Source organism: Aquarana catesbeiana, linkage group LG09, assembly GCF_042186555.1.
Source record: "Aquarana catesbeiana isolate 2022-GZ linkage group LG09, ASM4218655v1, whole genome shotgun sequence".
Lineage (NCBI taxonomy): Eukaryota > Metazoa > Chordata > Amphibia > Anura > Ranidae > Aquarana > Aquarana catesbeiana.
Window position 1 is genome coordinate 297,147,620 of NC_133332.1, and position 27,051 is coordinate 297,174,670.

Below are 27,051 nucleotides of genomic sequence, written 5' to 3' on the forward strand. Positions count from 1 at the left end.
AAAAATGATTTTAACTAAACACAGAGTCTGAAAAATAGGCCCGGTCCTTAAGCGGTTAAGGAATGCTGCAGCTTTTCATACAACATTGACTTTATTGATATGATCGTAGTGAAGGTATACCCATCACGATGAGCAGCTGCTTAACATTTGCAAATAAGTTGGCTAAAATGTTGCTAAAATACTGACCTGAAAGAAATTGGTTTTAAAAAATGCCCCTTTTTTCTATTAGGCTAGGTTTCCACTATTGCGACCTGAAAGTCGCAAGATTTTGATGCGTCTTGAACCAATGCCTGTGTATTCTTGAGGTCCATGGACCTAAAGTCGCATCAAAGTGGGACCAAAGTAGTGCAAAGAATACTTTGAAATCGCACAGATATGAACGGTACTCATTGGAAATCATGGGGAAGGACTTGCCATGCGATTTTGCAGTCTCAAGTCACATGATAAGTCGCACTAGTGGAAACTGAGCCTTATGCCGCTTACACACGGGCAGACTTTTCGACCGGACTGGTCTGACAAACTTTCCAGCGGACTTTCGACGGACCTTCTAACGAACGAACTTGCCTACACACGATCACACCAAAGTCCGACGGATTCGTACGTGATGACGTACACCGGACTAAAATAAGGAAGTTGATAGCCAGTAGCCAATAGCTGCCCTAGCATCAGTTTTTGTCCGTCGGACTAGCATACAGACGAGCGGATTTCTGGGTCCGGCGGAGTTACGACGTAAAGATTTGAAGCCTGTTCCAAATCTGAAGTCTGTCAGATTTGCGACTGGAAAAGTCCAATGAAGGTCCGGTGAAGCCCACACACGATCGGATTTGGTTCGTCGGCATCCGTCAGACCGGTCCGGTCGAAAAGTCCGACCGTGTGTACGCCCCATTAGATTGGAATGCTTTCTGAAGTAGGTCACTTATATTTTGGTTAATAACGAAACATAAAATGGTTACTAATAATCTTTTTTTGCTGTGGTTGCCAGTGAAAAGCTTTTATTGCAATGCTTTTAAAAGTGCAACTGTAATTTTGTAACATGGAGTATACCAGCAAAGTGGTAACATAGATGTTGGTCCCGCTTTTATATTATTTCCTGCAAACCTACTATTTGAAAGCTTATGTGAAGTCACTAAATATAGAACACGCTGTGGTATCTAAAAGGCATTGTAACACAAGCCCATCCATAGAAAGCATGGCTTTACCATATATTAGATTTTAATTCAGTGGTCAGCACAGGTCCTCTGCCCATCAATCTGCCAGAGGGCACGGGCATTGCTACACAAAGTGGAGGAGGACAGTTGTGTGCTTTTGATCAATAGTAACATGCACCTATGGTGTTAACATTGTAGACAGGTGCAGGTGGTGTTCAACCACAGCAACAGTGCAGAGGGAGAGGAAGAAGAACTTGGTTCCTCTATGGCAGTGGTTCTCAACTCCTGTCCTCAGGGCCCACTAACAGGCCAGGTTTGCAAGATAACTGAAATACATCACAGGTGATATCATTCGCTGCTCAGTGATTGCAGTATTCTAGTCTGCATCTCCTCAAGGTAATACATAAAACCTGGCCTATTGGTGGGTCCTGAGGATGGGAGTTGAGAACCGCTGATCTATGGTTTCCTGAGTCAGTGAAGCAGCAATCTGGCTAGATGCTGACAACCCATGTAACTTTGGCAGCCATCTTGTGTCAGGCAGAGTCTGTTTAAGATCCTGACTCCTGAGTTTGGCACGCATTTAGCAAGGGACAGTAATAAGGGCAGGGAAAGGTTCCACATGCATAGGGCATGAATAGCTATCCACCACTTGGGCATGACTGGCCAGGCAGCATTCTGCTCCTCAAGACAGATGCTGTCATTTCAGCTGAGATCTGCTCTGCTACAAACTGCTGTTCATCCATGAGTGTTCCTGGTAAGGCTGTCTTCTGCTAGGCTTGCTGTGAAGTGCTGAACTTTGACTACATTATAAGTTCTTTCTATTGCAACTAAACTGTGTGTGAGTTACTGCCGCAGTACCACGCTGCACTCTTGCACACTTGGCAGGAAATGTCCTTCAGCAGGTGCGGAAGGTGGAGCAGGCACCATCATGGCACTGCGAGGTTCAGCCCTGGCCCTAGTGTCTAAGTTTAATGGCTCCAGCATGCCCTGGATGAACAGGAGGAGAGGCTAGAGAGTGATGCACGCCTGTACCAGGTTCCTGCCCAGCTGATTGCGGAGCTAGCCATGAACTCCTTGGAGGATGACGCCCAACAAACAGTGATGTCTCTGCAGGAAGAGGACTGGGCCACACTGGAGAAAATTGTGACACGCCTATAGGGCCCTGTTTGGATTAAACATGATGGTCCAAAAGCTAAAAGCGATTTTTAAGTCTTGGGGTGTTTTGTTTAAAAGTAACAAACATGTAATACTTACCTGCTCTGTAGACATGTGCAATTCATTTAGTCTTGAATTTGTTTTTTTAAAGAATTTTGACAAATTTGTTAATTCCGAAATTTTCAAATTTCGAATTTCCGAATTGGAAATTCGGAATTTCGGAAATTGGAAAATTCTAAACTTCAGGAATTGGAAAATTTTGGAAATTGGAGATTTCGAAGTTCAGAAATTAGAAATTTCAGAAATTCGAAATTTTGCAACTTTTAAAAATCAAAAATAAGAAAGAAAATCTGAAAATTCAAAAGAATGAAAATCCGAAAATCTGAAATAACTAAGAATAACTATAAAATTATAGGTATTGGAATTTCCTTTCAAATTTGGCTGTTTGTGAACGTAATGGGTACGAATTTATCCGAAGTTACGAATTATCTGAAATAACGAATGCCGCATCTAAACAAATGGAACGTAACAATCTAATAATAATAAACAACAATAATAATAATTAAACCTTTTTATTATTATTATTTATTATTAATTTGTTCCATTCCATTTGTTTAGATGTGGCATTCGTTATTTTGGATAATTCGTAACTTCAGATAAATTTGTATTTGTTACGTTCACAAACAGACAAATTTGAAAGGACATTCCAATACCTATAATTTAATAGTTAGTTATTTCGAATTTTACTGATTTTCTTTCTTTTTTTCCGATTTTTGGACATTCGGAAATACAAAAATCTGAAAATCCGAAAATTCAAAAATTCAAAAATCGGAAATTTGAAGATTCGAAAATTTAAAATCGGAGATTCGAAAATTCAGAATTCGGAAATCCGAAAATCCAAATTTTCGGATTTCTGAAAAAAGCATAAAAACAAATTAAACGAAAACGAACACATTTTTTGTCAGTGTACATGTCTACAGCCCTGTGCAGTGGTTTTGCATAGAGCAGCCCAAATTCTCCTCTTCTTGGATCCCTAGCCAGCGCTTCTGGCCCCTCCCTCCTGCTGAGTGCCACCACAGCAAGCAGCTTGCTATGGGGGCACCTGAGCCGAGCCGCTGCTCTGTGTGTCCATTCAGACACGAGACACAGAGCAGTAGATCGGCCCCCCCTCTCCTTATTGACTCAATGTCTTTGCTTGACAGGATCAGGAGCCAATGGCGCCCGCTGCTGTCTCAACCAATTAGGAGGGAGTCACAGACAGCCAAGGCTCTCATGCAACATTGCTGGATCGAGATGGGGCTCAGTTAAGTACTAGGGGGGCTTCTGCACATAGAAGGTTTTTTTGATCTTTTTTTTTCAAATAACAATTTTTATTAGGCATAAAGATATATACATACTTAGAACAATGGTATCGCATATAACTAAGTGCAACTGGTGGACAACCAATCTGGTAATCAGTATAATCATCCAAGTTCAGTAGTGATGTAACATATTCCATAACACCTAAAACTGTCAACCAGCAGATATCGTTATTAATCTGAATATAATCCAACATTCTAAAAAAGGAAAGAAGATAAAGGAGGAAAAAAGAAAAGAGGGAAAAGAAGGGAAAGGGGGGAGGGGAGGGCTTAGCCGCCGGCCCAGGGTGGGTCCTCCCGCCTGTGCCAATCCTCCCAAACCTTGTCATGTGCCTCCAATCTATTTTGTAGTCTAGCTGTCATTTTCTCCATTAGCTCTATGTCTTTTATTCTGGTATAGAGGTCTGTTTGAGTAGGTGGAATCTGTCTTTTCCAGTACAGGACAACCAGGCATCTCGCTGCTGTAAGAACATGGCTAAGCAGTTTCCTGGAGTGTCGAGATATACGTAATCCGGACACTCCAAGAAGAAATAATTTCGGGGTTCTAGGAACCTGCACGCCCAACATGCGAATCAGCAATGATTGCGTCTCCGTCCAGAAAGGAACTATTTTGGGACATGACCAGTAGATATGATATAAGGTCCCTCTGTCTTTCAGGCACCTCCAAAATTTGTCCGAACTAGAAGGGTAAATGGCGTGGAGGACATCAGGTGTCATATACCATAGAAAAAGAATTTTATAGGCGTTCTCCTTGTACAGTGTACAGAGTGAACTCTTAGCTGCCTGAGACCAGATCATCTTCCATGTAGATTCTGGAATCTCCTCACCCAAAAACCTCTCCCAGTGGAGCACGTAAGCGTGTTTACCCTGATCAGTGATGTTGTAGGAATTTAGTATCCGGTAGATATCGGATATTAGCCCACGTCTAGTCGAACCCTCCAATATCAGGCCTTCAAAAGGAGTTGGGGCCGAGAACTGCAGGTTCGGGGCTAGTGATTGAGCATAGTGCCTAATCTGCAAGTATCCATAGAATACTTGCCGCGGTAAGTCAAATTTTTTCTGGAGGTCTGTAAAGGAAAGCAATCTGCGCGTGCATGGATGCACCAAATGACCAAAATGGAACAGATCTCTTGTTGCCCACGGGGAAGACATCTGGTGTGTAAGACCTGCAGGCAACCTGGGGTTGTAGAGGAATGACGTGAGAAGTGAGCTCTCTGAGCATAGTTTATAAAGTCGTGATAATTTATGCCAGAGTGAACTGAGGTGGAGCATGGGGCCCAAAAGCTGAGTAGAATCTACATTCACCATTGCATTCCATAGCATACTATTTGGATGGACTGGCGCCATCCATAGTTTTTCAATTTCTGTCCACCTATTGAAAGAACGTTGAGTAAACCAAGAGGCCAGGGCACGCAATTGGATGGCTTGATAGTATTTAGTTAGGTCAGGGAAGGACAACCCGCCGTCCGATCGCGCCGCCGTCATGACCGATTGTGATATTCTATGCCTCTTGTAATTCCAGACAAAGCGTATCAGATCTGCCTGGAGTTTCCTCAGTTCCGCCTACGGTATTGGGATGGGAAGTGTTTGGAAAAGATAAAGCAGCTTTGGTAGGATAGCCATCTTGACAGAAGCCATCCTCCCTAGTAGGGAGATATGATGAGCCTTCCATTTTTGTAGGAGGTGCCTTATAGTTTTAAAAAGGGGGGATAATTGGCTCGGTATAAGGTGGAGTAAGAAGGAGTTATCTGAACTCCCAAATATTTCAGGGATGATGTTTTCCAGTGGTAAGGGAAACATTGTTGAAAGTGTTGGGTTTCCTGTGTTGGGATATTAATGGGTAGAGCTTCGGATTTAGCTGCATTTATCTTGTAACCCGATAAAGCTCTATATAGGTCGAGTTCAGCATGCAAGTTGGGAAGTGAAATCCTAGGCTGGGTCAGGGTGAGTATAATATCGTCAGCAAACAGTGCTAACTTAAATTCCCTATCTCTCAGCGGGATCCCATGTATATTCGGGTTTTTTCGACTGGACGCCGCCAGAGGCTCAACACACAATGCAAATAGTAGCGGTGAAAGCGGGCACCCCTGGCGGGTTCCATTCGTGATCGGGAAAGCCTGCGAAAGGGCAAAGGGAGTCTTTACCTGGGATGAGGGATTAGTGTACAGATGTCTAATAGCTTGCAGAAATGGACCCCGGAATCCCATGCAATTCAACGTGGCGAACAGGAAGGACCAGCCAAGGCGGTCAAAAGCTTTTTCTGCGTCCAAGCCGAGAACTAACGCCTCCAGCTTATTCCTGTTCGCCACATCTATCAGGTCAATAATTCGTCTCGTATTATCCCCTGTCTGACATAGGGGGACAAATCCCACCTGATCCTTGTGTATCAGAGAGGGAAGTATCAGGTTCAACCGCATCGAGAGGAGTTTAGTAAAGATTTTTAAATCAGAGTTTAGAAGTGCGATTGGCCTGTAACTGGCACATACTGAAGGATCTTTGTCAGGTTTGGGGATCAACATGAGGAACAACCTCTGCATGTCCGTGGGAATAGTGGTTTTCTGAAAGAAGGCGTTAAACATCCTACACATGTGGGGCAGGAGAATCGGGAGAAATGCCTTGTAGTACTCATAAGGGAGACCATCTGGCCCGGGGGATTTATGTGAGGGCAAGATTTTAATAGTGGCCGATAGTTCTTCCTCTGTGATTGGAGCACTGAGTGACATTAGGTCCGTCCCCTGAATTTTGGGAAGTCCACTATCCTCCAGATATTGTCACATACGATCCTTTAAATCGGGAGGGAGCGGATCCTTGGGGATTTCAGGGTTATTATATAGGGTTGTGTAAAATTCCCCAAAAGTCTGAGCTATGTCTTGGGGGTGTGATAAAAGGGCCCCCTTTTTATCTTTAATTTGGTGAGGGGTGGACATGTGGGAGCGCTCAGATAATTTACACGCCAGAAGGGTATGGGCTTTGTTGCCTTTATCATAATATGTTTGTTTTAGCCGAAGCAGTGCCTTTTCCACCCGGCCCAGCGCTAAGTCTCGGAGAGTGTTTCTGAGGAAAACCACTTTTTTAAGGAGAAGTAGGGATGGCGAGGCTTGCAATCGGAGTTCTAGAGCCTTAAGATCTCTCTCAGCTTGAATTTTAGATGCCATCGCATTTTTCTTCATAGCCGAGGAGATCGCGATACACCGTCCCCTGAGGACTGCCTTGTGGGCCTCCCAGAGAATAGGGAGGGAGACCTCAGGGGTATTATTTTCTAAGAAATAGTTCTGCAAAGTTGTTTCTAGCTCCAGTCTAGACGGAGTATGTTGGAGGAGAAAGTTGTTTAACTGCCAATTACTGGGTTTGCGGGTAGGGGTGCCTATTTCTAGTGATATAATAACTGGGGCTTGATCGGACCAGGATATGGGTAGGATCTGAGCTGTTTTGGTAGCGCGTAAAGTGGCATTGTTAACGAAAAAATAGTCTAAACGGGAATGCGTACGGTGAGGGGCAGAAAAGAATGTGTATTGTCTATCTCCCGGGTGTATAGCCCGCCATACATCAAATAGGGCATGACGTCTAGTTAGTTGACTAAACAACTTGGAGTCACGGGCAGCTCGGGTCTGAGGGGCTGTAGGATTAATCACGTGGCGGTCTAGACCTACCGAGTGAACCAAGTTAAAATCTCCGCCAATGATCAGATAATCATTGGGTAACCTAAACAGGCGTGCAAGGACCTTGGATAGGAAGTGTATCTGATGGGTGATAGGAGCGTAGATATTACAGATAGTTACCACCTGCGTTTGCCACTGACCCCTCAAAATTATATAGTGTCCCCTCGGGTCAATTAAGGACTCGGAGCATTTAAAAGGAAAGCCTCTTTTAAATAGGATGGCCACACCCGCTCGTTTGCGGGAGCTAAAGGCCTGATAAACCTGGAGGTATTGTTTAGATGCAAAGGTGAAGGCGTCTCCTCTGTTAAAATGTGTTTCTTGCAACAGAGCTACGTCTGCCCCAGATCGCCTGAGCTTCCCCAACGCCAGATGTCTTTTTTTGTTTGAATTCAAACCATGGACATTAAACGACATGAGCTTAGCCATGGTCATTAGTGTATGTGTGCACTCGATTACTTATCCAGCCGTGAATCCTCTACGAGATCCAGGAAGTGAGGAGATCCGGACATGAGATGCGACCAGGTGACCGTCCCTGACCCACGGCTAGCCAGGAAGGAGAAAGGGGTAGGGAGGGGAGAGAGGAAGAAGAATAAGGAGAGAAAAAAGAGAAAAAAGAGAGAATTGGTTATTAACATTTCAAATAGGAATAGGCATTTCGTTGTTGTCCCGGGCAGTACATACCGCCGAGACTCCAATAAGTTCCAGTAGGTCCCTCCGGCCACAGCCCCCAACAAGGGCCCAGTCCGGGGGGGCATAGTGAACCACTCAGAACAAAATCAACTGTGTTTAAGTTCTCAAAACAAGGTGACAAGGGGGAACTTTAGTAAGGTAAACCTCTAGGGGGACTAGTGATCAGAAGGACCACCACTGACAAGTCTCCAGAAGAAAGTGCCCAATAATGAAAACTAAGTGATAGGCGGGGGGCCTTGGGGGGAATGCAAATAACTGTGATGAGAGGGGCAGGAGTGGGGAGCAAGGCAGTCATCCTTTTTTAGGTTTAGGTTTGGTAGACCCTCTGGGAGAGTCCCGGTCCCTAGGGCGTTTAGTTGGTGGGATCTTCTGCCAGACCACGGGAGGTGGCGTTGGTGAGTCCACCAAGTCCCATTCAGGCAGACGAGGGACGGGGATCTCCAGGGTGTCACAAAAGTTATCCAGATCTTCAGGGAAGCGCAGTACTGCTGATTTTCCCTGCCGGCGAGCAGTGAGGCTAAAGGGGAATCCCCAGCGGTAGGGATGAGCTTCGAGTTCGAGTCGAACTCATGTTCGACTCGAACATTGGCTGTTCGCAAGTTCGCCGAACAGCGAACAATTTGGGGTGTTCGCGGCAAATTCGAATGCCGCGGAACACCCTTTAAAAGTCTATGGGAGAAATCAAAAGTGCTAATTTTAAAGGCTAATATGCAAGTTATTGTCATAAAAAGTGTTTGGGGACCCGGGTCCTGCCCCAGGGGACATGGATCAATGCAAAAAAAAGTTTTAAAAACGGCCGTTTTTTCAGGAGCAGTGATTTTAATAATGCTTAAAGTCAATCAATAAAAGTGTAATATCCCTTTAAATTTCGTACCTAGGGGGTGTCTATAGTATGCCTGTAAAGGGGCGCATGTTTCCTGTGTTTAGAACAGTCTGACAGCAAAATGACATTTTGAAGGAAAAAACTCATTTAAAACTACCCGCGGCTATTGCATTGCCGACAATACACATAGAAGTTCATTGATAAAAACGGCATGGGAATTCCCCAAAGGGGAACCCCGAACCAAAATTAAAAAAAAAAGACGTGGGAGTCCCCCTAAATTCCATACCAGGCCCTTCAGGTCTGATATGGATATTAAGGGGAACCCCGGCCAAAATTAAAAAAAAAAAATGACGTGGGGTTCCCCCTAAATTCCATACCAGACCCTTCAGGTCTGGTATGGATTTTAAGGGGAACCCCGCGCCAAAAAAAAAAAAAAAAAAAACCGGCGTGGGGTCCCCCCAAAAATCCATACCAGACCCTTATCCGAGCACGCAACCTGGCAGGCCGCAGGAAAAGAGGGGGGGACGAGAGTGCGGCCCCCCCTCCCTCCTGAACCGTACCAGGCCACATGCCCTCAACATTGGGAGGGTGCTTTGGGGTAGCCCCCCAAAACACCTTGTCCCCATGTTGATGAGGACAAGGGCCTCATCCCCACAACCCTGGCCGGTGGTTGTGAGGGTCTGCGGGCAGGGGGCTTATCGGAATCTGGAAGCCCCCTTTAACAAGGTGACCCCCAGATCCCGGCCCCCCCCCTGTGTGAAATGGTAAGGGGGTACATAAGTACCCCTACCATTTCACGAAAAAAGTGTCAAAAATGTTAAAAATGACAAGAGACAGTTTTTGACAATTCCTTTATTTAAATGCTTCTTCTTTCTTCTATCTTCCTTCATCTTCTGGTTCTTCTGGTTCTTCTGGCTCTTCTGGTTCTTCCTCCGGCGTTCTCGTCCAGCATCTCCTCCGCGGCGTCTTCTATCTTCTTCTCCTCGGGCCGCTCCGCACCCATGGCATGGGGGGGAGGCTCCCGCTCTTCTCTTCTTCTTTTCTTCTCTTCTTCTCTTCTTCATTTTCTTCTCCGGGCCGCTCCGCCATCCATGCTGGCATGGAGGGAGGCTCCCGCTGTGTGACGGCGCTCCTCGTCTGACAGTTCTTAAATAATGGGGGGCGGGGCCACCCGGTGACCCCGCCCCCCTCTGACGCACGGGACATGACGGGACTTCCCTGTGGCATTCCCCGTGATGTCACAGGGAAGTCCCGTCAAGTCACCGTGCGTCAGAGTGGGGCGGGGTCACCGGGTGGCCCCGCCCCCCCGTTATTTAAGAACTGTCAGACGAGGGGCGCCGTCACACAGCGGGAGCCTCCCTCCATGCCAGCATGGATTGCGGAGTGGCCCGGAGAAGAAAATGAAGAAGAGAAGAAGAGAAGAAAAGAAGAAGAGAAGAGCGGGAGCCTCCCCCCATGCCATGGGTGCGGAGCGGCCCGAGGAGAAGAAGATAGAAGACGCAGCGGAGGAGATGCTGGACGAGAACGCCGGAGGAAGAACCAGAAGAGCCAGAAGAACCAGAAGAACCAGAAGATGAAGGAAGATAGAAGAAAGAAGAAGCATTTAAATAAAGGACTTGTCAAAAACTGTCTCTTGTCATTTTTAACATTTTTGACACTTTTTTCGTGAAATGGTAGGGGTACTTATGTACCCCCTTACCATTTCACACAGGGGGGGGCCGGGATCTGGGGGTCACCTTGTTAAAGGGGGCTTCCAGATTCCGATAAGCTCCCCGCCCACAGACCCCCACAACCACCGGCCAGGGTTGTGGGGATGAGGCCCTTGTCCTCATCAACATGGGGACAAGGTGTTTTGGGGGGCTACCCCAAAGCACCCTCCCAATGTTGAGGGCATGTGGCCTGGTACGGTTCAGGAGGGAGGGGGGGCCGCACTCTCGTCCCCCCCTCTTTTCCTGCGGCCTGCCAGGTTGCGTGCTCGGATAAGGGTCTGGTATGGATTTTTGGGGGGACCCCACGCCGTTTTTTTTTTTTTTTGGCGCGGGGTTCCCCTTAAAATCCATACCAGACCTGAAGGGTCTGGTATGGAATTTAGGGGTAACCCCACGTCATTTTTTTTTTTTAATTTTGGCCGGGGTTCCCCTTAATATCCATACCAGACCTGAAGGGCCTGGTATGGAATTTAGGAGGACTCCCACGTCATTTTTTTTTTTAAATTTTGGTTCGGGGTTCCCCTTTGGGGAATTCCCATGCCGTTTTTATCAATGAACTTCTATGTGTATTGTCGGCAATGCAATAGCCGCGGGTAGTTTTAAATGAGTTTTTTCCTTTGAAATGTCATTTTGCTGTCAGACTGTTCTAAACACAGGAAACATGCGCCCCTTTACAGGCATACTATAGACACCCCCCAGGTACGAAATTTAAAGGGATATTACACTTTTATTGTTTGACTTTAAGCATTATTAAAATCACTGCTCCTGAAAAAATGGCCGTTTTTAAAACTTTTTTTTGCATTGATCCATGTCCCCTGGGGCAGGACCCAGGTCCCCAAACACTTTTTATGACAATAACTTTCATATAAGCCTTTAAAATTAGCACTTTTGTTTATTCATGTTCGTGTCCCATAGACTTTAACGGTGTTCGCGTGTTCGAACGAACTTTTTTCCTGTTCGCATGTTCTGGTGCGAACCGAACAGGGGGGTGTTCGGCTCATCCCTACCCAGCGGTATGTTATATCATTTTCTTGAAGCGAAATGAGCAGGGGCTGGAGCAGTCTGCGTTTCTGCAAAGTGATCCAGGAAAGATCTGGAAATAGCTGGACTTGCGTGTTTTCAAAGAGCACTTTCTTTGTGATGCGGGCTTTGCGCATGATGTCCTCCTTCAGGGAGAAGGAGTGGACCCTGCATATGATGTCTCGGGGTCTGGAAACGGCCCTTTAGGACGCAGGGCGCGGGGAGCACGGTCCATTTCAATGGGTTTGTTTGGGGGGTCCCCCAGAAGGTTGTTAAATAAGAGTTGCAGGGTTTCATGGAGGTCTTCGGGACCCTCTGACTCGGGTAGGCCCCTGACTCGGATGTATTTTCTGCGCCCCCGATTGTCCAAATCTTCAATATGGCGTTGCATGTTCCGGAGCATTATGTGATGGTCGGCCCCCTGCACTTGAGTGCGAGGTACCGCCAGTTTGGTCTCTTGAATTTCCTCCTCTGCCATCTCCATCCTTTCAGATAAATGTTTAAGGTTGGCATGTATCACTTGGATTTCCGCCCGACAGGCGGATTTAACTTCCTCAATGAGGAGTTTAAAGTCCTCCTTGGTAGGGATAGCTTGAAGGCAGTCTTGCCATGAGGTGGGCTGTTGGAGGCGCAGGGTATGACCCATGTGGTGTTGTGGGCTGCGTGGTGGGGAGGATTCCCTTTGAAGTATTGGGGGGGTGCAGGTTTCCGAGAGTCCCAAAACTGCAGTTGGGGGTCCCTCGCGTCTCCCCATGAAGGCCTCTGTGAGTAAGAAGGGGGGCCCCCTTCCTGGACATCCATAGGGGTCAGGGTCGGCGAGCTTGTCACCTGGGCGTATGATTTTATCTGACTTGTCCCCTGTTCTGTGGGCCTGGAGGCACTATGGCGGGCTTGCCTCTGTGGCTGGGGGGAGTCAGGGGGGGGACCGAACACTGGTTGGGGGGTGCATCCTCCATATTGTGCCTCTGGTAAATGTCCCTGGACCCATATTCCCTCTGGGTCTGGCAGTGGGGGAAATCACTGGGTTGTAATGAGGGTGTGGGAGATGCCGTTCCTCCCAGGGATAGGGATGGATCAGACACTTAGCGCAGCAGCTGCGGGAAGGCCTCTGAACACTGCGTGTAAGAGGCTGCAGTGAGGCCTAGTAAAGTGTCCTGGGGTGCGCACCAATGCTTCCCTTGTGCTGAGAGAGGCGGGGGTGGACTCACCACTGCTGATCCCCTGCTTATCGGTCTCTCCGTCTCAAACTCCAGATCCGCTGCATGCTGGGGTAGTGGAGGCGATGCCGAGCTCTGCTGTAGTGGCTGCCTCGTGAAGGAGGAAGGAGCCAGGAGCCGTCAGCGCCATCTTGTCCCGCTCGTCCTCGGACATGGAGGGCGTTTTAAAGTACTCGTGGAGGGTTGCAGTGGAGCCGGGTGGCGGCTGGGACGATCCCCTGGGCTTGGAGGATCTGGTTCTCCTGCTGCCTCCCATAAAATGTAGCTGAAAATCCCCCTTTTAGGCCTTAAAGCTGTGGGCTAGTGGAGAGCTGAGAGTTTAAGCGTCCATGCAGGGCAACTTCCGGTCACGCCCCCAGTTTTTTTATCTTAATGCATAGAATGCATTAAGAAAAAAAAAACCTTCTGCCTTTAGAATCACTTAAAGCACAGACTCTTTGTCCGGAGACAGCAGAATGATGGGAGTCTCATGCACGTCTCAGTGGTGCTCCAGCACCCCTGGAAACAGCTGCAAAAGAAGGATGCACATGGCTGTGCAGAAATCATGGACTTGGGTCACATACTGATGTGTCAGTTTGTGGTAGGACTGAAGGCAGGTCCAGTTAGGAGGGCCCTGCAGGAGTGAATCAGAGTACAACCCGCCATCTCTTTCCATGACATTGTGGTAGACGTAGTTGTGCAAGAACAGAACGACTTGGCGGTGACTAAAAAGTATGATCCACTGTATATAAAAAAAAAGGCTTTAGCTTCTTCACCTCTGTATGCCATACAAACAGCACTAAGGGAACTCGCCTTGGACATGGCTTCCCTGAAACAGGAAGTTTCCACACTCAAACAGGATTCAGCCCCTCCCTCCAAGGGCGAGAAAACCATTAAAGAGGGACCCAGAGGAAGACCGTAAGTGCTGGCAGTGTGGTTATTTTGTGCATGTAGCAAGAACTGTGGCAGGCCCGAAATTTAAAGCACGCAGAGGATGCCATTTAACGCGGCTCCCAGGGCAGAGGGAAGACACCCAGGACCAGCAGCACAAAGTCCCAACCAACAACAGTCCATGACTGCCCCAAGCCCGGTGGTGACCACCATTGTTAATGAACTGGAGGTCTCGTGCTTAATCGACACAGGGTCTTAAGTCACAGTCATTGAGTATGACTTTTACGTCCATCGGTTTGGGACACAAGAACTGGACCCCTCCTGGGTATTCCTTAAAGCAGCCAATAGCTTGCCTATCCTAGTATATGGTAAAAACTGGGTGACGATCCAGATTGGTGACCAAGTGGTGGAAAAAGTAGGAGTGGTGGTGACTCGTGGCCCAGTCAGCTCTTCACTACACATTGTTTTGGGCAGGAATGTGTTAAAAGGCTTGGACTTGCCCTGCTTGCTGGCCAAGTTTGAGCCTTCTGGCTGGCGGGCACAGGGTAGCGGTCTGCGAGCTGTGTGGCTCAACATCATCCGGGCCTGCAAAGCTTACCAGAGGGCGGCAGGAGCCAGCCTGAACAGGTCTGGGTTGTCCCGACACCCCCAAACAGAAGCTTCTATTACCACCCCTCTAAGATATAATTTGATCCCTCCCCATCGGTCCCACAAGAAGCTGCAAGGGGCCACTGTGATGATAGAACACCGCAAGGACTTGGTGGTGCCTGGATAGTTGCTGGTTGCATGCACATTTTCCAAGGTTCACAAAGGGAAGGTCCTGGTGCAGCTCATCAACCTGGGGACCAGCCCCATCACACTCCTCAATCATGCCACCCTAACAAACCTGTACATGATTCCCCATCACTGCATCTCAGAAGCTCAGCCTGGGGTAGAAGCCACCTGTGCTCTGCTTCAGGCAGCTATGGCCTCATTGGATGAGTCACAATACAAGCTACTACTGGAACAGCTTGAAATTCCTTTCCAGGACTATCCCCTACCACAACAGATGTTGCTACACCAACTGCTAGAGAAGCACCTTTTGATCCTTGCCATTAGCCCAGAGGACTACAGGTACACGGAGACCACTTATCACCAGTGCATAAGGGGGATGTTCCACCAATCCAGGAACGGTACCGCAACATTCCCACAGCGCTGTGCCAGAAGGGGACTTGCTCTGCAAAGTGCTACAAATCTGAGTGGCGTAATCTGGGAGAGTTGCAGCCCCTGGGCTGCTCCCATGGTTATGGAGGGAATGAAAGCCTGCGATTCTGTGTGGACTATCGCAAGCTGAATGCCTGTACCCACTAGGATAGCTACTGTTACTCCGGGTGGAGGAATCACTAATGGCATTGGGGCAGGCCAAGTACTTCTCTTCCCTCGATTTGGCAAGCGGCTACTGGCAAGTCCCAGTTAAAGATCAGGATAGTGAAAAGAATTCCTTTACTATGCCCTTGGGACTGTTTGAGTTTAATTGCATGCCCTTTGGGCTGAGAAATGCCCCCAGCACTTTTCAACAGTTAAAGTGGTTGTAAAGGTAAAGAACAAGTTACAGCCAGCTCCTCTGTTCCTCTCTTACACTGTGTAATTGCTTATTTAGTTCGGCTGGAATCTACTGTACATCTGTGAGGGTACCCGGTTGGGCTGTCTTCCACCGGGCTTGTTGTGAATTAGTATACTTTTTTTCTTTTTTTTACATTTTTTATTTAGTGGTATGCGACATACAATGAAATCATAACTTCACAGAATATGTTGTTCAAACAAAATAGCTTACATATGAACACCAGGTAGTGGTATCTGAACAAAATATAAGTAAACTCAAGATATTATAACAGAGACAGCTCTATACGTATAAAAGATACCGAGATACCCAGGAGGTATAAGACTAGGGCTTCTCCTCGACAGGACAATTAATCATTAATAATAGTCTGGGGATTAGCCCTGGTATCCATGGAGGATTTGGGTATCCTCACCTAGGGGAAGGGTACTGTGGTGTGACCAGCTGGGGTCCAAACATACCAATTTTTTGATTTAAAGGAGAGGAAGTGAATAAAGAAGAAAAAATTAGAGACTGGGGGAGAGAGACTGAGTAAAGGAAAAGAGGGGGGGAAGGAGGGGAAGTGATGGTGAAGTGAAAGGGGTAGAAGTAGAAGTCCACCCAGAGAGCAAGGACCGCCCTAAGCTCTCCATGCCATCTGAAGGCCATGGTTTGAAGCAAGAGCCTCTGGCATACCCCTTGGCCCAACTATGTCGTGTGGAGGTATTCCTCTGAGAAGCGGAACTGGGTCCAATAAAACCACCTGGTCTTATGTTCCTCGGATTTATCCCGGATCGTTGCAGTCAGGTCTTCCATTCGCTTAATGTCATTAACCCTCGCGAACCAATGGGCCACCGTGGCCACCATTGACTTGGGATGCAAGCTCTAGCAGCGTTTAGTAGGTGTTTAAGGAGAGATTTGTGGTATCGCTTACTTGACATGGGGGTGAGGTTGAGGAGCACAGCAGCGGGGTCATTGGTTAAGGAAATGTCCGTGAATTTGTGGATGAGTCGGAGGACAGGTTGCCAGAAAGTTTGTAGTTTGGGGCAATCCCAAAAAATGTGTAGAATAGCGCCAGCTTGTTGTTCGCAACGCCAGCAACGGTCAGATTGATTGGGAAATATTTTGGCCAAAACGGCCGGAGTACGATACCAGCGTGTGGTAGCTTGTATGTCCATCAGTGTTCTGTAAGACCTAGAAACGGAACCTCGGATTGGGCCATCACTCAGGAATATTTCTTCGAAGGAATGGAGTGGTCTAGAAAAGAGCGTATATTTGGGTAGAGAGCTGAGGAAGTGGGAGAGCTGTCCTGCTCTCCAACTATCCAATGAGATGGGTGCCTGTCCTGCTATTAATGTCCCTGTAGGGATCCAGCCTGTGGGTCCTAGGAAATGAGATGCGCGTAAGAGTCTGGTAAAGACCGGGTCTAACAGGCCCGGGGGAAATCTAGGATGTCCCAAGATTGGAGTCATGGGAGAAGGGAAATTAGGCAGGGAGGAAAGACGGAAAAATCTTTCCATCTCAGTGAGAGAAGGGCCAATCAACGTGTGAGTGGTCAGATAAGGGTCCAAGCGCCCACAGCAGGCCAGCCAATGGGACCCGTGCCATCTCCTGCTCTAGTGTGACCCAGAGTTTCCATTCCCCATGTCGGCACCAGTCAATCACCCGAGTCATGCGCGTCGCTGTGTAATAGAGAGCAGGGTCTGGGAATCCAATGCCTCCCCTCAGCTTCTGCCTTCGCAGCAACGTCCTACCTATTCGAGGGTGTCCACCCCGCCATATGAACTTAATAAACCTCGAACGGACCTCGTGAAAATAAGTTTGCGGTAATTTGACAGGTAAGGCTTGTAGCAAATAAAGAAGCCGTGGCATTGCGTTCATCTTCAGTACGTTGCATCGGCCGAACCAAGACAAAGCGAGTGGATCCCATCTCCTAAGATCTGTAGTGAGCGTTGATAGGAAGGGTTGAAAATTCAGGGCAAAAATGTCCTTTGGATTTGCAGGTATTCTGGTACCTAGGTATTGAATAGAACGGGTGGCCCATTTAAACGGGAAGAAGGGACGAATGCCTGTCAGTGTACGGTCTGGTACCGAAATATTCAGAGCTTCTGACTTTTGGAGGTTAACTTTGAAGTTGGAGAGATTGCCATAGCGTTTCAATTCTTGTAACAACGAAGGCAGGGACGTTATAGGTTTAGTGATATAAAATAAAAGTTCGTCCGCATACGCTGCTACTTTGTGTTGATAGTGGTCAGAATGGACACCACTGATATTTGGGTTGTCTTTTACATGGAGAAGAAATGGCTCTAGGGAAAGGACAAATAATAGAGGGGAAAGGGGGCACCCCTGCCTGGTACCATTGGAAATCGCAAAGATGTCCGAGTTCACCCCGTTCACCCTTACCGTGGCTGTGGGTTTGGAATAGAGGGCAGAGATCCAGTCTAGGCTAGACTTCGGCATTCCAAAAGAACAGAGTGCTTCCCGGAGAAATACCCAGTCCACCCTATCAAAAGCCTTTTCGGCATCGGTGGATAGGAGTAAAAGAGGGGTGTTGGATCGCCTAGCCTTCTCTATGACGTTTAATGTCCGGATGGTGTTCTCTCACTTCTCGCGTCTGAATGAAGCCCACCTGGTCAAGCGCAACCAGGTGTTGCATTAGACTGTTGAGCCTTGAGGCTATGATTTTCGTGAGGAGTTTGATGTCGCAATTTAGAAGAGAAATGGGCCTGTAGCTGGAGCACAGCAGTGGGTCCTTCCCGGACTTAGGAAGGAAGAACAGAAATAGAAGCTTGCAGCATGTCAGGGGGAACGGTATGTCCTTCGAGTATGGCATTGAAGGCTGTGATGAAATGGGGGGCCAGCTGTGACTGAAATGCCCTGTAGTACAGGAGCGTAAAGCCATCAGGACCGGGGCCTTCCCCGGTTGTGTATCCATCAAGGCATTTGCAAGCTCATCTATGTGGAGAGGTTGGGATAGTAGTTCCCGTTCGGCTTCCGTAAGAGAAGGGAGTTTGGCCTCTTGGAGGTATTCCCGAATGTTTGAGAGGGAGGGGGCCGAAGATCCAACGACCTGTGCTGCATCTAAATTATAAAGCTTTGAATAGAAATCTTAAAAGGTGGCTGCTAGGTCCGTGGAAGCATGAATCTTGGACCCTGATGGGGTCAAGAGAGCAGGGATGTATGATTGTGTGCATTTAGTTCTTAATGCATTGGCCAACAAACGGCCACATTTATCTCCATACTCATAAAAAGAGCGGCGAGCCTTGAGCAGGATATGTTTGGTCTTGTAAAGGGAATGCTTTCTGATTGCCTCTCTAGTCCGAAGTAACTCTGCTTCCGACGTATGGTCAGGGCGAACTTTATGTTGCTTCTCCAAAACATGAAGTTTTGTCAAAAGGTCTGTCAGAGTTTTGGCGCGGCGTTGCTTGGCCACATGGCCAATTTTTATGAAGATCCCCCTAATGTAGCATTTATGTGCTGACCACACAGAGAGGGTTAGACACAGAGCCAGTGTTGTTTTCAAAATAGGAGCGAAGTTCTCTGCTGATCTCCGCCACTGTTTCAGGGTCCTTGAGAAGTGTTTCATTCAGACGCCAAGATGGTGTCTTTGAGTGTGAGGATGGGAGAGTGAGGTCTAGGAAACCTGGAGCATGGTCAGATAGTGTTATCTGGCCTATCTCTGCTTTGGAGGCTAAGGAAATTGCGGAGTGTTGTATTAGGAAATAATCAATCTTGGAGTAGGATCTGTGGGTCGGAGAATAGAAGGAGAAATCTTGTTCTTGGGGATGGAAAATTCTCCATATATCAACCAATTGATGGTCATGCAGCAGGTCTTTCAGAGCTCGTCTCGCACCTTGAGGTAGGGATGATGATTGGGCAGATGAGTCCTTAGATGGATCTAAGGTGAAGTTAAAGTCTCCCCCCAGGACTAGCGTTCCCTCACAGAAGGACTCCAACTTTGTTAGGAAAGTTCCTAAGACCTGAGCTTGATTTGTGTTAGGCAAGTAGAAATTTGCAAGAGTAAATGTGTAAGAATTGATTTTGCCCTTCAAAAGCAGGAACCTGCCCTCTTGATCCTGGATTTCATCCAGGAACTGCCAGTGTAGAGATTTGGATAGTAGAATACTTGTCCCCTTGGATTTAGAGGAAGTAGAAGTACTATGGTAGGCCACCGGAAAGTACTTGTTAGTAAGCCTCGGGACCTTGTCTGCCCGAAAATGAGTCTCTTGGAGAAAGACTACGTGCGCGCTATGTCTCCAGAGTTCAGACAGACAGCTGGTCCGCTTCTCAGGAGCGTTCAATCCGTTAATGTTCCAAGATAGGAATTTGAGAGCCATAATGGTAGAGTGTCTGCTCCCTAGGTGGTGAGAGGGTATAGAAAAGGAAAGAGGAGAAGAGGGGGGAAGGCGGAAGTGGACAAAAAAGGGGGAGTTGAGGGAAGTGAGAGAATCAAAAGTATAGAGAAGAAGAAGAAAGATACGAAAAAGGTATGGGTCTATCAAGAGGTGTAACTCCGTACAGGAGAGCTACTGCCACCAGGGCAGAGTGTTCCTACTGTGGGAGGAGGTAGGGCACGGTCAAGCGCGGAGTCCCAGCCATTGGAACCCCCGCAGCAACACTTGCATATTAATGAAATATCAATACCAACATGAAAGGTAAAACAGTCGTAGATCTAACATTGGAGAACCGAACATATAAACATGTACAATCAGCAAAATTAATACTGAAAAGTTAACAATTAAAGGTTATCTAATGCCATAGAATCGGGCCCAGTACGCCAAGTAGCGCATGGAGAGAGTAAGAAGATTAACAGTACTCCAGCTCTAGAGACACTTCCTAGTCTCCCCTGCGTTTCGCATTGGGTTTACCACTTTCGTGTCTCACCAGGGGACCATCCCTGCCAGCCTAGGCCCACCTGGAAAGAAACCCGACCCACTCTCTGTGGCAATTCAGAGTGTCTCCCTATATGGGGCCCTTTGTAAGCGGTCCAACGTTAATGGGCATTGGAGCTGCCAAGGAGACCAGTGAAGTGTCAAAAAGGTAAATGCACCCCATAAATGCTGTGGTTATACCTGCCTCTGACCTAACAGAGCGGGTGAGTGGAGGCGATGTGGGAACACGAATCCGACACCTACCCCCACACGCCCATAGGAAGAAGCAAACAAAAAGCAATCTAACAGTATAAAACAGTAGGGGATGAGCTCATGTAAATTAACTGTTGAATCAAGTATTTTCCCCATCCCCCGTAGCATTGGACAAGTCCTCGGGCTTCCTCTGTCTTCGTGCGATGGGTCCGGCTGCTGTACTCCAGGCTGAAAGAAAAAAAAAAAAAAAAGGGGGGGGGGGGGAATGGGGGAGACAAAAAAAAAAAAACCCTCCCAGAAGACCCCCTCTCCGTGACTCTGGAGCAACGCAGTGTACACTGTTTGTGTGGGGAGTCCCGAGGAGTGTTCGTTTGGGAAAGTCAGGTATGTCTCAGAGTGGCTCAAGGCATTAAGGGGGACTGGTGAGCTCCGGTAAAACCGACTGTGGGATGGTTGGGCCCTCCTTTGGTAATAGAAAAAATCAAAGCAACGAAGAAAAAAAAAAAGGAGCCCCCCCAACTCCCAAGGAGGGGAAAAAGTGCTTCGATGCAGTGAGGGATGAACACACCCTCGACAAGAGGGGACTGCCGATTACTCATTTCTTCGGATTCAAGAGGCTGGATCTTGGGGTGCCTGTGAGGGGCAACTCTGTGATCGACAGTAGGTCCGGACCCTTTGTTGTCTTCCATCCGAGGGCCGACGTTGTGGGTTCGACTGCACATTCACCAGGAGCCAGTTGGGGACAGCGACTGGGTTCATCCCAGCGAAAGTGAACAGGTGTGGAAGCTCTGAGGGGTGACACAGGGCAAAGGCATCCGCACCCTTACGGACAATAAGGTGGAACGGGTGGCCCCATTTGTATGTGAGACCCTTCTCACCGATGCCGTCTAGAAGTGGTTTAAGCGCTCTTCTCATCATCAGAGTTCTCCTGGAAATATCTGGGAGCAGGTGGATGGCCGCGCCATCGAACTCCAAAATGCCCACCTGCCATGCCTGTCGCAAGATTTCTTCCTTGAGGCTAAAAGAATGCAGGCAGCAGAGGACATCCCTGGGTCTGTCTGGTAAGTGTGGGTTAGGGCCGAGAGTTCTGTGGACGTGGTCTATGGTAATAGCCATGTCTCGCGGGCGATCTAAGTAACGGTTAAAAATGGAGGTCACTGACTCGCGGAGCTCAGATTGTGTGATGGACTCAGGAATTCCCCTCAGGCGTATGTTCTGTCTGCGACTGCGAATCTCTAAATCGTCTAGTAGTTGTAGCTGGAGAAATTGGTCATTAATTTCAGAGTGTGAAGACTGCACAGCCTGTATATTCTGGGACATTGCTCCCTGTTCCTGCTCCACTGCTGTAATGCGTGTATCTAGCACTGCAACTTCCTGTTTAACAGACTGTATCTCTCCCCTCATGGCCATCTCCATTCTAGAGGCTAGTGATTCAAAATCATCTCTGGTTGGGAGCTGCTGTAATAGTGTCCATAGCTTGTGGGTAGGATCAGCAATGAATACAGGCTCTAACTGCTGGGATGATGTAGCTGGGGTACTCACTGTGTCCTGTAGCTGTGAGATGTTTGCTGTGCTGAAGCCAGAGATAGCGTGGCAGGGAGAGGTGTATGGAGAGGTCTGTATGGAGCTGGGCAGCTCCTCTTTCACACCAGGCGATACTGCCAGCGATCTTGGCAGGCAGGGAGATAGGTCACTGATGAGGAAGTATGGCGGCATCGTTTCTCTCTGGGGATCCCCCGTCACATGACTGGTCGGCGCCATCTTGGATTACGCCGGGGTAGAGGCGGACAGTTTAAGCTGTAATAAATAGCGATCCATGCCGCGGGTAGTGTGCTGTTAGCGGTGGTTCGGTTTCCAAGCCGTCTGTAGTGCTGGTAGATGCCGGTAATGTGGGGTATCGTGTCATTGGTATGCTGCACGGGTGCCGCCGGCCAGGAGCTCACAGTGCAAGGGTCCTCACGCCGCCATGCCGAAGCCACGCCCCCCTGAATTAGTATACTTTGACTACCATACAAGTTCTTTCTATTGCAACTGGACTGTGTGTGAGTTACTGCCAGCGCACCATGCTGCACCCTCCCACAAATTGGTTGTAAACTTCTAAAATGAAAGCCCTCTAGCTGCATAAGTCACTTCTGACAGGTTAGGAGAACACCAGACAATCCTGAAAGATGTGTCACCCCCCTCCAGCACACAGCAGGTGATTGGCAGCCTCAGCTGTTTATGTTTCCCTGTGAGACTGTGTAGAGGGTGGGGGTCCATTCCCTGCACTGAGGTCTCAGATTACACTCAGCTCCCTGCTTTATGCTGTGCAGTGTGGGACATCAGATCCCTGCTTTATTCTGTGCACTTTGAACAGCTTGTGCAGGACAGGCAACTGCAGATAAACAGGTACAACTTTTGTAAGAGGATTTGTTTCACCTAAGATTAGTTAGTCACTTTAGTGGGAATATGTAAGGGTTTACTTTACAACCACTTTAACAGTAAGGCCTCTGCTAGGAGCCACTGTCAATCAAGATGAGCAGTGCTTAAGTGGGTAGGGGTGGTTCAGGCAGGTTATGGAACTACGGGCACACTGTGCAGAAGTATGGCAACATGTGGCTCTGATTCTGTGCTTGGTGTGGTCAGAAAGTGAAAGAAAGAGAAGAGGACTGGCAGGATCACCAGCTGGTGATTATAAAACTTATAAAAATAAAAAGATCATGTACAAGTTACTATGGGAGAAGAAGTGCATTAAAGCGGGGTTCCACCCAAATTTTGAACATTATCTCTATGCATTCTCTTCCTTGCCTAGATGCTGACATGCTGTGTAAAAAAATTTAAATCGCCGTAATTACCTTTTTTTTTCTAATCTTCTTAGCACTTCCTGGTTTTCCTCCCATGGGAGTAGGCGTGTTTCTAGCCTCTCCCAGACCTCCCACAGTCCCCTGGGAGCTAGTCTCAGGCTTCCCAGCACGCATTGTGCAACAGCGTCATCACAACATCTCGGTGAATGCTGGGAGCACAGCATTCACCGCATCCAGGAAATACATGCTTGTGGGCTTCAAATGCCCACAATGAAGATGGAAACCGCCTTCAGTGAATTTTAGTTATTAGTTAATTTTAGTTATTAAATTTAGTTAATTTTAAAAGTTATTCTTTACAACGAAATCGGACACAGGCGGACTTATTACACAGAACATGTGAGTAGATAATCATGAGAAGAAAAGTTTGTGAATGAACTCCAAAAAAAAAAAAAAAACGATAAATAGGTGGACCCCCGCTTTAAGGGCCCATATACTGTACACTTTGCATTGATAGTGTTTTGTGTCAACATGCATTGTTTTGCTTTTAGGCAGTCCATTTAAATGAATGATGAGTGAACTGCCACCACACCAGAATATACAACAAAAAGGACATGCAGTATGTTTTCGAATGGATTTTCTATTGAAGTGTACTGTATATTAACATGCCATGTTTTACATTATTAATGCATTTTATTTAATGTCAATACACATCAATGTACTTTAATCTCAACGCATGTGTTGTCATGTGTTTTGATGCATTCTATTTATTTAAATGGAAAATGTGCTAAACCTCTGAATCCATCCTTAGGCAGCCCATTCAAATGAATAAGCTTCTCTAACACTATCTAGATGTAGATAGGTTGTAGTGGGACTTAAACCAGGGCAGGACTAATCCCAGGAGAAACACATCCGATGTACCCTACAGCAAAGTAATCTTTTAAATATGGGTCCTTAAAAAGCCATGTAACCTGCCTATAATTTGGTTTTAGGTGTTCCAGAGAAGAGAAGACGGCTCTGTGAATTTTTTCCGTGGATGGGAACAGTACAGAGATGGATTCGGAAAGCTGACAGGAGAACATTGGCTGGGTAAGTGATCATTTTTTATTTATTTATTTTTTTAAATTTAATGCTACGGAGTCTTGTTTTACCTGAAATGCACGGCATCATTTTAAAGCGTGTATTGATAAAAAAAAAAAAAATTGCAGAGCTACTTAATGTGTACATTTGTTTTGTGTGAATGGGTGACAAAAACCAATGTTAACATCTTCTCTCCGGGTTGTACGTAACTTATTCATACAGAATAGAGTGAATCAAGAAACTAGCACATTATGGCCACTAGATAGAGCTTATGATCACAAGTAAATCAATGCTTATTTACTATGATCATCAGCTTTAGTGAAAAAAATGCAGTATTTTTCCCGATTCACTGCATTCAGTATGCATAAGTTACATTTAATCTGGAGAGAAAATAGCATAATAGCATTACATTTTGCCACCATTCACACAGAATGGATTGACTCTAATGCCCTGTACACACGGTCAGACTTTGTTCGGACATTCCGACAACAAAATCCTAGGATTTTTTCCCGACGGATGTTGGCTCAAACTTGTCTTGCATACACACGGTCACACAAAGTTGTCGGAAAATCCGATCGTTCTAAACGCGGTGATGTAAAACACGTACGTCGGGACTATAAACGGGGCAGTGGCCAATAGCTTTGATCTCTTTATTTATTCTGAGCATGCGTGGCACTTTGTCCGTCGGATTTGTGTACACACGATCAGAATTTCCGACAACGGATTTTTTTCTCCTGCTCTCCAACTTTGTGTGTCGGAAAATCCGATGGAAAATGTCCGATGGAGCCCACACACGGTCGGAATTTCCGACAACACGCTCCGATCGGACATTTTCCATCGGAAAATCCGACCGTGTGTACGGGGCATAAGACTCACAGGATAAATAATTCTGCAAGTTTGTTTTTTAACCTATTGCCCCCCACATAATGCATATGTGTGGTGGCAAAGAGGGTGAGCTATAAAGTCCATATGCCGCATATGTGCGTCCACGTGTGTGTGAACCATGGTGCAAAGCTAATAATACAGACACAGTCCAGGTGCAATTAGTAGAACTTGCATTAAAGGCAAAAGAGTTCAAAACAAACCAGGTGGGAGAAGGCCCAGGCGGGAGCACTCACGAATGCCAACAGCATGTTTGAATCCACTTACTCACCTCTGCTGGAAGTTGATTCTAAGCATCAACTTCTCTTTCTGTAAAATAATACTAAGATTAGTTTTGAACTACCCTCCTGCTAATTGGAGGTCATGTCCCTGTGTTCTTGATCTTGGCTTCCCCCCATCAAAAGAAATCCACCTTGCTCTTGTCCTGGTGACAACCTTAAAGTGGTTGTAAACCTACATGAAAAAAAAAAAAAAAAAAAAAACCTGCAAGATAAAGGCATAATGAGCTAGTATGCATAGCATACCTGAGATCGAAGCCCCCGCTGCAGTGGCCGGTGACATTTCCCCCTGGAGTTACTTCCGGGTATCGCGGCGATGTGATTGGCCGGAGCCACGATGATGTCACTACCGCACATGTGCACGGGAGCCGCCGGTAAAGACACACTCACTATAGCAAATGGCATGTACGTGCCATTGCTTCAGTGCACATGTGCCCATGACGTCTACACATGCAGATACAGGGGATATCATCCTAAACCGTGCAGGTTTAGGAGATATTCGGGGAAAGCTACAGGTAAGCCTTATTATAGGCTTACCTGTAACAAAAAAGTGGAGTGTAAGGGTTTACAACCACTTTAATTGTTTGTTTTCCCTCCCACTTTCTACCTTCATGGAAAATGGTCCCCATGGCAAACAGCAATGTTAAAAATGCCCAGTGATAGCAGTAAAAACCAGGGTTCCAACCCTTCCCTGCTCCAAAACTTATGTAGTGCTCACCCCCGAAGGGGCCACTGGACACAGACAGTTTCTCCCTGAATATTAGAAAAGCCACCAGTAACCCAAGTGCCCGACAATTAAAGATCAGTCTAGGGGATGAGTTATTAGGATTTATTGCTCAAAAAACTATCGGGGGAAGGTGTTTAGGGTCACGGGATACTTCCAAACGACTAGCAGCAATAGCAAATGAAAGAGCTTCCCTGTAGTTTTTCAATGTCGGCTTCTCTGGCGGTAGCTGGGGATGACAGTATATCTAAGGTTTCACAGCTGTAGCCCACAGGTCAATCGTGCAACCAGTTCTCTTACATCTCTATGCAACTGTTAGTATCCGGTAAGATCCCTACACGCAATGTGCTAAGAGCTATCTGCCACCCAGTTTCCACAGGTAGATCCTCAAAAGACGGAGAAGACAAGGTCCTCCTCCACACCTGGACTCTGAAACAGTGTTCTTCAGCAGGTATCCCCTTTTTTTAGGCTGTCCGCCTTGGCCCCTTAGCACACCAAATGCTGAGGTCCAAATAGTGTCTTTGTGATCTTTCCGCTAGGGGAAGCAACCCCAAAAGTCCAGGAATCGGCTAGGATATGATAAATATTCAGTTGATCATATGAAACGTCCTCCTTATGCTCTGGAAGCTTCTTCCAGAAGCAGGGGGAAGCAATCAAAATCTCAGCCTACAAATCCTGAGCAAACCAAACAATCAACAACCACTCCACTCAATACAGTGGGGCCAAACTAAATTTATCTAACAGCCTAACTGGATGCAACCACGTCACTTACTATGGTGGAGCAAATAACTAAATTTACCTAACAGCCTAGCTGGGAGGGTGCTACATCTGGATTCAGTCAATACACCAATGAATAGTCCATGAGGAAGATCCAGGAAAATGAAACCAAATTTATCTCTTCACTGAATTAAATCATTTTATCTATCATCAATTGCTCGCTCCTCATTGTATACCAAGTGTTTGGCCTACATTATGAGGCTACCTTACGTTTTGGTGGC

At 47.0% G+C, this 27,051-nt stretch overlaps 1 protein-coding gene across 1 annotated transcript in view; it reads left to right on the forward strand.

Moving 5' to 3' along the window:
- Positions 1-27,051, forward strand: part of FIBCD1 (fibrinogen C domain containing 1) — a 229,332-nt gene that overhangs the window by 159,698 nt on the left and 42,583 nt on the right. The window contains exon 4 of the mRNA XM_073600470.1: positions 24,082-24,178. Within this exon, the coding sequence (XP_073456571.1) occupies positions 24,082-24,178 (97 nt within the window). The remainder of the gene's footprint in view (positions 1-24,081; positions 24,179-27,051) is intronic.